Source organism: Saccostrea cucullata, unplaced genomic scaffold (genome assembly GCF_032062105.1).
Source record: "Saccostrea cucullata isolate Sc308-1 unplaced genomic scaffold, CSIRO_AGI_Scuc_v1 ctg512, whole genome shotgun sequence".
Taxonomy (NCBI): domain Eukaryota; kingdom Metazoa; phylum Mollusca; class Bivalvia; order Ostreida; family Ostreidae; genus Saccostrea; species Saccostrea cuccullata.
The window spans coordinates 641,369-654,877 of NW_026935905.1; the positions used below are offsets into that span (position 1 = coordinate 641,369).

Consider the following 13,509-nt stretch of genomic DNA (forward strand, 5'->3'; position numbering starts at 1 on the left):
TAAAGAGTTACCTCTTAAAAATGAGGGATATCTCTTTAAGTTGGGAGATATCTCTATTTTTCAAGAGATATCTCTCTAATATAAGAGATATCTCTGTAATTTTAGATTTTATTTTCCGAATAAATAGCAAAAGGGCTTGCCAAGATCCTGCATGGTGATATCATAGAATATGGTTTCATATTATCAATTTCTGTGAAGTGTACCGTTTTGCATAACGTACAACGGTGAACCTACGCTGACAGCTTCGCTCAAGGTAGAAAGTAAACGCCTCCTAACTGCTAGCTTATAACTGACAGTTTCTCTTTATCCCTGATTGGTTGCCCGTGCAACATATTATTTCCGTAACAATGTTGACCAAAATGAGTCCACCAATCACACAGACCTCATAACAGAGGCGTGAATTGTTAACGCTGGGAATTTATGTCAAAATAGATCTAGACTGTGACGTAATGGTTAATTGTACACCGACTTTATCATCGGGATCCAGTACAGATTGAAAGATTTTACATGGTTCTCAGAAGTACGTGTACTGCAAAATGCTCTAATCCTTCATAAATTAGCGCACTCAAAATGAATAAAATGTCAACTCCGTAGCGAACTTGTGAATCCAAGTTGACGCTTTTGGACTTAACGCTTCTATTTCCTATTATCATGCACGGTTTATTTGCAGTGAGGGACAAGAAGCAACAAAGTGCTAGAATATGATAAGTACTAAATTTAGAACAATTGAGAAATGACAACAAAGCTGGAAGTTCATGAACTTTTATTTTTGATCGTTTATTCTCATACAGTCATACGATGTGAGTACAATGTATAGATATACATTACGCAAAAAATAAAGCTCTTTTAAAAAAATAAATACTATTTTAAAAAAACTTTAGGCATAGACGATACAAGGCATAGACGATACAAGGATGTTAATATATGGAATAAAATATACAAATATGGAGAGGGTAAGATTTTAATCCGTAGGAATCCTAAGTGTTCGACTATCCAACAAATGTATGTTCACTGTTAGATCCAAATGTGTATAATAAGTTTTAGCATTGATTTTTTCACTTGTTTTCAAATGAAAGGATAGCATTTACCATCCTCTGTGTATGTCCTTTTTTAAATAGCAAAGTCTTATAAATTTATCCGTACATTGCACATTTAACCTCTGCATTCATGGGGGTCTTAGCTGGACAGTTAAAAGCTGTAGAAAATTCCTTTATCTGTGATAATGCACTATTCGTCCTGTAAAGAATTCCAAAAATAAAAATATTTTAAATTTAAAAAAAAATTTAATTATATGAGCATTCATTTGCAAAAAAGTTGACCAACTATAAGTTAAAAGTCTGCCATATACAGTATCTTTTGAATTTTTTTTCTAAAATAAGTGTGCGTTTGCTTACTTGAAAGGAACCTTTTTTTAATTTTACCTTATGTCTTCAGAAACTGTTCCTCGCACTGCATTATAATAAGCAACATTGTCATTTCTGTTATAGCAGCTGGCCTGTAAAAGAACACAAATCAACTTTTACAGTCCAGTATGTCAGGGTCTTTATTTGTATAAACCGGGTTTTCTTTACAGCGGAGACAATTTTAAAAATGCAAATCAATTTGTTATAAAATACCTGAGCATAGGAAACGAAGAACATCTGGTCATTAGTCAGTTCCAAGCCTGGAGCCAGCTTTTCTCCTCCGTTCTTCTGCACCCATTTCTTGTATGCCTACAAACATGAGGTAACAGATAAGAGGTACTATAGATAGTAATATTATTCATGTTTGTAATCATGTCTCCCTTTCATCTAAAAAATAATCTGATTTTCTTATGAGTATAAATCTGTTTTTAAAAATTTTTTAGTACCTTATAGGCAATCTGGACTCCGCTGGTTTCAGCCATGGCTTCTGCTGCCCAACGTTGTCCGTTTACTTTTACCTAAACGGAAAGGTTTTATAGATCATCATTTGTTGAAATGTAGAGATATAATAATTTACCAGCAAAACTTAAAATATCTTGCATATGTTGATGAAAAACTATTCCCTACATCATCATGAATTTTAAACTATTCGAAACACGTTGTCTCCAAAAAACACCTAGTGAAATATATATTATATCGACCCAGACTTACTGTGATTGGAATGGTTTGCCCTGGAATAGTGAAGGGTCCCATAGTTTGATTGTTGTAGTAATTCTCCACACACCTCTTGGCCTCGATCCACTTGTTCGTCGTCTGGTTGCTCCACCAATCCTCGAATACACCCTCTACATTGTAGTATCCACCTAAAAATCAGAAGCTCTTCTTTAAGTAAAGTTTATGAAGTATCAGATTGGTGTCTTTTCTTTAATTAGCCAATCTCTATTTGTGGACGTTTTGAAATTAAGGGTACCATTAGTGAGACGGTTTCGATGCTTTCTAAGGTAAAGTATGGCGGGAAACTGGTATTGCATCAAAACCGAAACAGAATGATGATTGGCTCTGAAACGTTTGAGAAACGTGTTTCCAAGATCTCGGCAAATACTTTAAATGAGTTTAATTTTCAAATAATTCTTATTGTAACACGTTTTTCATTGCAAGGATTATGAAAGGTCCTACGTTATGTCGAACTCTTCCTACAATGCCAAAATAGGATACAAGAGTAAGCAGTAGTTAATTTATGACCGAAAAATATTTACCCGAGTGATCAATGCCATGTACAAGATGGTGGGCAATGACGCTGCCCATGGAGCCAAAGTTCATAAAGTGAGGGAGGGTGTAATCGTAGAAGGGGAACTGAAGAAGACCCGCGGGGACAAGCAGCTCATTCCAGGGGTTGTAGTAACTCATGAAGGTGTCGTATGTGCGGTAGACCCACTCTTCCTGTTTGTTCACGTGATTCTTCAGTTTCTTGTTCCAGGATTTCTGGATAAACTTGTTTACACTCAGAAGGTTTCCGAAATAGTCGTATTGGTCCACTTGGAGCTGGACAAAGCATGGCGAATTAAAAAGTGCATGCAAGAATTCATACATGCATTTATTTTACATATTACTGAAAATATACTTTTTTTGGTGATGATTCAGTGATGTAACTTTAACAAATAATTTTATCAAACTTGATCTCTTACACTACTATAGAGATTATCCATGGCTGCATCATTCATCATAAAGTCAGGGTATCCTAGCTTGTCCAAGCTCCCTTTCATCTTGAATGAGAATTGGAAAAATCATGTTCAATATTCATGTATTTAAAAATGAATTTCCTGATTATTCATCAGAAAAACAGGAAAATTCGTCTGAAGTATACATACTTTATCTTTAGCTCTGGCCTTTGTGGTGTCATCCATGAAAACGTTGTTCATTGTGCTGTCAACAAGAGCCTCCTTTACATAATCGAGAATTTCATGGGCCTGGAAGATGAAAAAAGAAAACTTCTAACAATGTACATACTTTTTCCTCAAGCAGTAAGGTTTTTAAAAAATATCAGCTAGTTATAGTTTCTAGTAAGATTTAAATTATTGAAGTTAGCAGCCAACCTTCTGTTTATTTGCATCTGCGAAATGGTCCCTGACGTACATAGAACTGAGGGCATCTCCTAGGTACCTATCCATGTTTTGGAAGCAGTACAACCACGTTCCCAGGAATTGTGGGATACCATACCTATCGACATAAAACTCACGACTGGCGTGAACATACTCCCAGGAAAGTTCTACGTCATAGCGGTCCATCAACTTCCAGACCAAGTAGTTGTTTAACATTCTGTTCAAAAGTACATGTATACAAAAGGAGAAGTCAACAGAAAAAAGTTATTGTGGTTCTTTAGCTGCAATAATGTAGCCCTCTCCGATTTTTTTTTATCTGTTATTTTCTGGAGAGGGCTACAATTCCACAGCATCTCCGTAATGGTGCAAAAATATTTTGTAAATACTGGCGACTGCAGGCAGAATCAATTGTTTTCACAATCAACTTACTTCTAATAAGACGAAATTTTTCTTCACTGTCGACATCAAAGCTCGTTAAACGCGAAAACCATGTAAAATAAATCTGTGCATTTACTTCTGCAGCCATGACAGTTCACGCGTGACGTAGTGAGACTTGCGCTTGAAATTTAGAACAACTCAATAAAGCAAATGTCAATGTTTATAAATAATTGTGATGAATAGTAACACTAAACATCGATAAATAAAATCATTCCATGTTTCATTTTTTTGTAAACACCGATATTTAAGCTTAAAATAAGGTAATTCCAAAGAAATCCGCTCCCTATAGATCCTTAATCTCATTGGCTGTCCCGAAATAAAATCTGTCAAGGTCAGTAAACATGGCGGATAAATTTAAGTTGTGATGTTGACATACACGAAAAATACTGATATATGGATTGTTCTGTATATTTTTGGATCGATTTATGTCTGGGATAACTACATTTTGGAAGTCCAGGTAAGACATATAAATAAGATAGCCGTTTACTAACAATTTAAGCCGAAATACGTGCGGGAGCGAATCGCTCCCGCTCTGCACCATTACGGAGATCCTAAGGAGTTGTAGCCCTCTCCCAAAAAAAAAAAAAAAAGGAGAGGGCTACATTATTGCAGCTAGTGGTTCTTAATTGATAACTTATTTCCAATGGTGAAAAAGCTTTTAATAGTTCTATTTAGATCCATTAAAATTCATTTTCGACTTTTATTTGAGATTAAAATTCAATACCTTGTTTTATTAACCCCTAACCCATCTATCATATCGTTCATTTTTTTCAACCAATCAGCTTCCCGTAGAACAATTTTTGTAGATGGACCAACATTTGCATCGTTGAACATATACAGAATGTGGGAGGAAAAGTCAATCTATGAAAGACAATATTAAATATTTTGTCAAACGAATCCAAAATGTATGTATAAAAATATGCTCTTATTAATTTATGAAGCATATTATGGTTAATTAAATTATGCTTGATGCACTCACCGCTGTTCCTAGCATAGTATTTAAATCTGAAATAGATACTCTCTTCTCGTAAGCATGGGGGTCAGACGTGGGCATTGTATTCTTTGTGATCTAGAATTAAAACATATTATTAAACTAAAAATCATGATTAAAAAGGATGAAAGGTAAAGCCCAGTTTGCACGCTCTGCTTTGCAGACTGAAATAGAGAACATGTAAGTTCTAATTTGTCTGCAGTGCAAAAACACACTCTTCTATTGCAGCTTGCTTTAAAGCAGCTCCAAAAGGAGAACATGTAAACCGGATTTAATAAAACAAACGAAAGTGTTTGAAAGTTCTTGAGACACCCATGTTAGGAAAACACACCTGTAATGATGTAACAAAAAATCAATTTTGGAATGATGTCTTAGAGTCTTGGTTATCCATCATCACTGATAATTGTTTTGACAAGCCAAATCTTACACAGTCTGAAATTTTATCAACCCCAGTTTGGCTAAACTCTTGTATCAAAGTGAATAAAAAGAGTATTTTTTATAAAGAATGGTACAAAAATGGTGTAAAAATTATTGATGATTTTTTAGATGTCAATGGGTCATTTTTATGTAGAGAAAATTTTGTGGAAAAATATAGCATTCATCATGTATGTTTTATGCAGTATAACAGCATTATAAGTGCTATTTCAAAGTTTTTAAAAGATACAAAATTTTCTAGGGTAGGCTTCTCAAAGCTACAGCATCCATTTTTGCCATTGTTATACAAAAGATTAATATTGATTGATAAATGTTCAAAAGATATTTATAAAAGTATTAACACAAAGAATATAAAGCCAACTGGTTTTTCAAAATGGAGTTCAGAAATGCTTCTAAAAGGATTTCAAGAAATGGAGTTGAGAGATGTTTTTAATGTGTGCTTTAAGGTGTCTTCAAATTCAGCTGTCCAGTGGTTACAATTTAGAATCTTGCATAGAATACTATGTAAATTATTACCTTAAAAAAATTAAAATAAAAGAAAATGATATTTGTACATTCTGTAACAATGAATGTGAAACCATATTGTACAGTCTGTTTATATGTAAAGATGTAATGCATATTTGGAATGATCTTAGTCTATATATTTACAATTATACATCAAAACGTGTAGGTTTTAATATTCAAAAATGTAATCTTTGGAGAGTTACCTTTGTCAAATTCAAACTATGTCATAAATTTTGTAATGTTATATGCTAAACAGTACATTTTTCACTGCTTAAAAAATGAAAAGAAGCCTAATTTAAATGGGCTGATTGCCCATTTAAAAATGTATTATAAGGTTGAAAAGTACATATCTGTTAAAAATCTAACTGCAGAAAATTTTGAGTCTGCATGGTCACATTGGAAAATTATGTTGGAAATGTAATCCTCTGAAAAAAAAACATATTTAGATCAAATGTAGCATACTTTTTTCCCCCTTTTTTTTATCCATATAAAGTGTGTAAAAATTTGCAAAAATTGATGTACTGTTGGTGTGAGTGAAGTGCGAAAGTGGGTGGATGTGAAAAATTTTCTGTGCAATTTTGATAAATGTATTTGATGTTTAAATTGAAAGCATGGAAATAAAGCATTAAAAAAAAATCAATTTTATCAACCCACATTGCATTTGTACAAAACTTGAGAATGATATATAGTATATTTAATAGGGTATCCTTTTGACTTACATTAGCCAGGTTCATTTCTATTGTGAAGGCATCGTTGATAAATGTTTCAATGCGAGTATTTTTTGTGGTATTGTCTAGCGTTATGTTGGAATCTCTGACTAGGAAATTAGCCAGACGTCTCATGAACGTCTTCATATCATTCCTGTACTGAAATAGAAAATGCTCCATAACTATACCTTTCATCTCAATATTGAAATATAATGTTCCGTCATTATGAATTTTAACTTTTTGTCTGCTGAATATTTAGAAAACAACTGCAACGAAAAAAAAAAATTAGGTAGAAACTCAAAGGTTTTGAAGACGCAAAATTGGACAAGTTATTTGGTTATTTTAGGGTCACGATTATTACTGAATAAAAAAAATACAAACTTTTTCTGTTGAAGGTTCCGTATAGTAGTACCAAAACATCGACATACCGGAGTAATCCAGCTGCAAAAGGGAGATGTGTCATTTTAATTATTCGCATCAATTGTGATAATGCTCGTACAAAATTTGAATGAAATTTTTTTTACCTCAATCACTCTTTTATGCCAGTCATACCAATCAGTAGCCACTCGGAAGGTATAAAATGCAGCGGTCCAGTAATCCACTGAGACCTTCCGAAAAGCATTATGGAAGTCGAAAGAAGTGTTGCTGAAAGTTCCAAGAACGTACCAACCTCCAATATTGTTGATAACCTTGGTGAGAAGAGGCGTCCCCTTTGCTCGCTCCTTTCGGTAAGTATCAGTACAAGAGGAGAAATAGTGCTTCAGCTTTCGTTCTGTTGAATAATCTTGGCTGCGGACAATGGGAGATTCCAGTAATTTCTTCAGCTTTTCTTCATTATGATAATACATATTACTGTAGACCGTGATGGACGAGGTTTCACTGTCCAAGGGATGTTCGGTTTTGAAACGCCCACAAGCGTATCTGTAGAAATTGTCGCAGGGCTGGACGCTGGTGTTCAAGTTGGACACCACGTAAGAGGCGCTTTTGAGACAAGGTGGACTTACACATAACTGATTCTGTCCGCCAGTCTGGGCGCTCGTGGATGGCGAATCGGTGCCATTACCAGCGCCAGAGCTTACCATGGTCCCCAAAATTATACATACTACAACAGCTAAAAACGCCACTAGTCCCAAAGCTATTTCAGTTACCCTGAAAGAATAGCTTCTTATTGTTACTTCTGGTACGATCGGGGAGCGATCTGTCGATTTTCCGAATTCGGCGTAGTTTTCTGTCATGATGTCAACGTATTCTTTTTCCTCAGATGCCTTTGCAGAACTGGAAACTCCTGACGCAACAATAACAGTCGACGCCACTTTGTCAAAGCTTTAAATGATTTTTCTCAATCACACCAAAAAGGGTCCGAAAATTTTCCAGAAGCCACCCCCAACACGTCAATGAAACAGCGATGTGCAGGAATGACTGATGCAATAAGGGAACAAACTTCAAATGTTTACTTTATTTATTATAAAATTGAAAGAGAATCAAAGTATGAATATGTGCAAAATTAATTCAAGTAGTAGGTTTGGAAGATAGGACACGGTTTATGGGTTTCCTGACTGGTAGCAGTTGGGACAGGGTGGCATGGAGCCGAGGCTCATTATGTGTATACATACTGTAAAACAATAAAACAATACAGGGGTATAGCTCTCTATGTACACAACATTATCATAATTATCTCAATACCATCGTTATATTATGAATTAAATAACGTATCGATTGTTATGAAACTTGTTTTGTGTAATGTCTCATTTTTGTTTCCTTTTTTTTTGTCTTATTTTTTTTTTTTTTTTAAAAAGTATTGTAATTTAGTGTTGTCTGTTTTCCTCCCTCAAGATTTGCGTAGTTCTACCTGTGTTTTACAAGAAAGTAATATTCCTAATGTTTGAATTTCTTTTTTTATTAAGAAATACTATAAAACACGTACAATGAATAAATAATACAATATAAATGAAACCGATTTATTATTATCATTTTAATATACCGGTAGCTCTTTGTAGAAACTTAATGATGCATTTGTTTGAAGGGCGCTGTTTTAGCGGATTCATAAGATGTTTTCGCGGAACTTTAAAAAGAACGTCGATTTTTTTTTGTGAGAGGCAAGTATAAAATTCAGTAATCTTCAACATTTAAAATAATGTTTTCTCTTCGGAAGGTAGAAAAGAGTTTGAGCAAAAAATCAGTACAATGTATATATATATATAGTTCATTTTGATATAATTAAAATGTCTAGTAAAATTATCAGTTCGGATTCGAGCTTGTTTTAGTAATCCGCCAACTCTTTACTGGAACCACTCATGGATGATACTCTTTTTCAATAACTCCATTATCAGGTTCAGCGCTATAATGTACCAAATTCATATCTTTATAAGTATTTAAATAATGATTTCTAATTTTAATACTATCAAAACCTCCTTTACAAACTCGTTTAGTAATACCTTACCACTTGTGATCTTTTTCTTACTTTCTATTTGTATCTTGGGCTGGTAAAGATGTGTTATAGCTGCAGAAATGTAGCGCTATGGTTTTACATTATGGTCAAAGACTATAAGAAACCATAACACTACAGTTCTGCAGATATGGGCGCTATGGAAATTAAAGCCATGTATTCTTCTCTACAAATCACTCGAACTTCCTTGTGGCTTAAAGAAGAAAAATATGTACTTTGGTATATGTTTGATTTAAAGTTACTTGGAAATGGGTCAACTCCCAAAGTTAACCTGTTTAATGTTTTAGCCAGAACTAGAATGCGAAAAATATGAGTTCTGATCCTAGATGCATCATCATTGCAATTTCGATCATAAAAGTCCTAGAGGTATAGACCTTCTCCAGAAGCAGTCATCTGGATTATGTAGGTCAGATCTAGCATCCAAAGCAAGTATGGTAGAGACGTCTTATTATCATCACCAATTCAAGGTGGTCCAGGTAGGGCTTATAGAACTTTACGTTGGGAAAAACTTCTTCCATAAGCTTGAACCTGGTAACTTATCAGGGAAATGCTGACCAGAAGCAAGTCTTGTAGTGCCAATATTTAGAGATGCACCATCCTTGCAACTTTTGTGCAGGTAAATGGTTATGGTTATATGGAAATGAACTTCCTACAAAAAATTTAACTTGATTATGTAGCATATCAGAATTTTGTATATTTAACTTTAAAATTGTTTTAATTTTATGCATCTACAGTACAGGCCACGAGTTTTCCGCAAACAACACGGGGCCCCGTGGACCGCAAGTCCACGCATTAGCGTGGACCTCGAACCTTGACGGCGTCTTTGAAGTCAGCGTGTCTGTGCACCGTGTAACACAGTGTGTCACAGTTCTGATGATAAATAATTTAAACATTCTCATTGCCCTTATTTAATAAAATTAAATCAACTTTCGAAATATTTGTTGTACTTTTTCCATACATATATTGGTAATTTATCGCATACAGATAATTAAACTAATAAGATGCCTTGAAACTTAATAACAACGTACTCGTGTCCAGCAAAAAAAATATACAATCACGTTTCAAGTTAAATCCTAATTATATTAGTCATAAAAAGTTCAATAGACTATTATTATATTACACTAAGAGGAAACACGCTTTCATAAACGAATTACTTAATTGTCTCTACTTTCGATTTTGATTTTAACTGTGTTCAATTAAATCGTTGATACAAGATCGTTTTCCCCTTCGTATTACATATCAGATGCGTGATTATACTAAGTGAATTAATTATTTTGTAAGAATTTAAATGTACATGTCCTGTGTCTAGATTATTTTTTTTTAAATACACATCAGACTCGCACATGAATTCTGCTCTTTGATACCGATACTCGGCGAATCATTGGACAGGTTCAGATAAGGATTAATGCTGTAAGTCTAACACTAAAAATCTGTAGTTATGTAAAATATGGAGATAAATATTAAATGCGGTAAACTCCAAAATCTACTGAACATGCAGAGATTATAATCTAAATAATTTCATTAATTAAAATAGTAATAAACTTAGTAAACACGCTGAATCCAAAAATCACAGCGGAATTGTTGGAAAATGAAATGTGCTAACTTCAGTACGAGTATTACTTCATTCTGAAATATATCGTGTGAAAAGAAGAAAAAACGGTTTGAGAAAACATAGATATTGAACGAATTTTAAAAATGCCCCCCCCCCCCCCCTTCTAGAAAGCGATACGAATCAGTTGGTTAAAACTTTATATATAAGAAGTCTGCAAATTTATGTAATGTTTTTTTTTAAATCTTAATCTACAGGATACATTATTTTTGTCTGATAAAGGATAAATAAATTAAGAAATAATTGTAAGTTTATAATTGTTGTTTTAGTGAAACCTGGAAGGTGAATTTCGCATGATATCAGTTGAGTGTGTTACGTTATACACTTGCTGTGGTCAGAGCTAAAGAATTTGAAAGGTGTGATAAACATACGGCGCCCCTGGCCCACCGGCAGAGACCCAATATATTTTTGAACAGGTGTGAACTCGGAACTGACCATAAGATTGTTTCAAATAACAAGAGAAATTCTTTCCGCGTAAACAGACTTTCAAGGTCACCTAGCGTCATGGTATTTTGATTGGCAGGTGATGCACGAGAATTTTGTGCGTACAGCATATACAGAGAACGAATTAATTGCATTACATGGGTTGAATATGAACAAAAGTTGTGGCAATTGTTAGAATTATAGAATGATTAATTGTTACCTCCTTAGCTTAAATAAAACGAAGAATTAAAAAAAATTTCAGACTATATGTTAAAAGGGGGTTGTATGAGTCTCTCTCTCTCTCTCTCTCTCTCTCTCTCTCTCTCTCTCTCTCTCTCTGGTGTTGCTCTTTATACACTTTACAAGAAAAGAAAAACTTACTGAAATAACTACTTACACTGAAAGGATTTTAAAAACACAACGTAGTGAATACTTCTCTATGAAAATAATGTTTGCTGTTACGAGAAATACGCTTTGAAATTATTGCATTAATTTTTTTCTGCTGACGATTTTCGCATCCACATTCAGAATAATTCAAGATGAACAAAATAAATGTATTTTAATAAGGAATATACATGATAGTGCTTGGATCGTACAATAGTACTGTACATGTTAAAACCATGAACATAAATACAGCTGGGATTAAATTTTATACTGTACTATACAGTGTATGAGACACGAATCAGCACAACACCATTTCGTCTTCCTTTGTAACATGAAAACATGAGATTAAATTATTCATTTGAAATAAAATTCATAATTTTGATTTTGTAATAATTTTACTAACATAAATTTCTAGACACACAGTTAATTCAAATGAAAATCATTCAATTTTTTTTTTACCGATATCTAATCTCAATATCATGCGTGCCATTCGAAGTCCAATATCTGGTAGAATAAAAACGATTATTATATATACATAAACCAAAGTTATAAATTGTCATCAAAATTTATGATCAAATTTGTATCAGAAACAAACGATTTTGTAATACTATTTATACGGTGCAGCTTGGAGGGGAATTTTCTGGACATGCAACGGAACGAAATTTACTGGACACGGTGCGACACGGAGGACATTAGCCGAGATTTTTCTAGACACGGTGCGGCACGGTGTGCCTACCTGTATATTTCAAATCCACACACACCATGCTACACCGTGTACACGGTGTAACACAGAGCGTTTCACACGGTGTTTTTTCCACCGAGCGTTGCGGAAAACTCGTGGCCTGTACTGTATCGTAGTTATGACTTATAGGTTGGTCAATAAAACTTTAAAAATCAAATGGACCAACTTAAAAAAATATCCAGAAAACGTTAGCCAGATCCAGCCTGCAAAGCAAATTTGGTTATGATTTTAGATGCACCATCTATGCAATTTTAATCATGAAAGGACATACAGGTATAGAACTGCTCAAGAAGTACTCATCTGGATTATGTAAGTCAACTCTCGCATCAAAAGTTGTATGGTCGACTGTACAAGTATATCCTATTGTCATTATCTGCATGTTCAATGCGAAGTGCATGGTCCAGGTATATAGGGCTTACATAGCTACTTGGGAAGAGCTTGGTCTATAAAATTGAACCTGATCACTTACCTGGAAAATGTAGCTTGTCAATCTCTAGATGCATCATCCTTGCAACTTTTATACATTTAGAATTTTGTATACTAGTATATAACTTTTAATTTTATCTTTCCATTTTTATGATATTTTATAAGTATATATTTATATCCACTGAATATTTTCTCCTTTATTTCTTAAGAAACTCATTGCGTTAATCACTGCATGAACTACATTGAGTTATGTCCAAGACACGATGTAGTTACGATATCGACACATTACTTTTTTATAGTTTCTATAATATTTCTCTATTCTCGTGTGTTTATTACATGACTTCCTGTTTTAAGACTATTTCCTTACTGTCAATATCCTCGATATCGTGCCGATATCAAATCATGATTGTTCCAAGAATTGTGGTTTCCATCCTTAATATTGTGTGTTTTACAACTTTTACTTAAACTTTTTTTTATAAATCTTTACTGAAGTGTATATACGATATCGTTTCGATATCGAATCATGTTTGTAAAGCCCTTGGTAAATACCTTCCCTGTTACTTTGAATGTGTTTATGTTTATTTACTTTACTTTTACGGAGATTTTACCTGCCGTCGATATCGTCGATATCGACGATATCGCATCGATATCGAATCATGATTGTTAAAAGCATATTACTTTACCAATCTTCACCCTAATACAAAAACTTTATTTTTACATCACTTCTGTGTTTAATAAGTTTTCCTTACTGTCTATATCGTCGATATCGACGATATCGTATCGATATCGAATCATGATTGTTTACACATTTTCAAAAAAATTTCACCCTAACCCAACATCTTACTCTAAATCTAATCTAAAACAATAACAACCCTAACCCTTTCTTAAACATAATTTATTTT

General features: G+C 33.8%; 1 protein-coding gene across 1 annotated transcript; it reads right to left on the reverse strand.

Moving 5' to 3' along the window:
• Positions 1 to 901: 901 nt before the first annotated feature.
• Positions 902 to 8,000, reverse strand: LOC134244196 (endothelin-converting enzyme 1-like). Its single transcript, XM_062726465.1, has 14 exons — positions 7,102 to 8,000; positions 6,959 to 7,018; positions 6,590 to 6,736; positions 4,920 to 5,009; positions 4,665 to 4,801; positions 3,497 to 3,719; positions 3,272 to 3,370; positions 3,089 to 3,166; positions 2,660 to 2,945; positions 2,115 to 2,266; positions 1,850 to 1,921; positions 1,617 to 1,712; positions 1,422 to 1,495; positions 902 to 1,236 (listed from the first exon to the last, which is right to left on the reverse strand). The coding sequence occupies exons 1-14, from the start codon at positions 7,810 to 7,812 to the stop codon at positions 1,134 to 1,136; spliced, it is 2,328 nt and encodes a 775-aa protein (XP_062582449.1). The 5' UTR covers positions 7,813 to 8,000; the 3' UTR covers positions 902 to 1,133.
• Between the last annotated feature and the right edge of the window lie 5,509 nt (positions 8,001 to 13,509).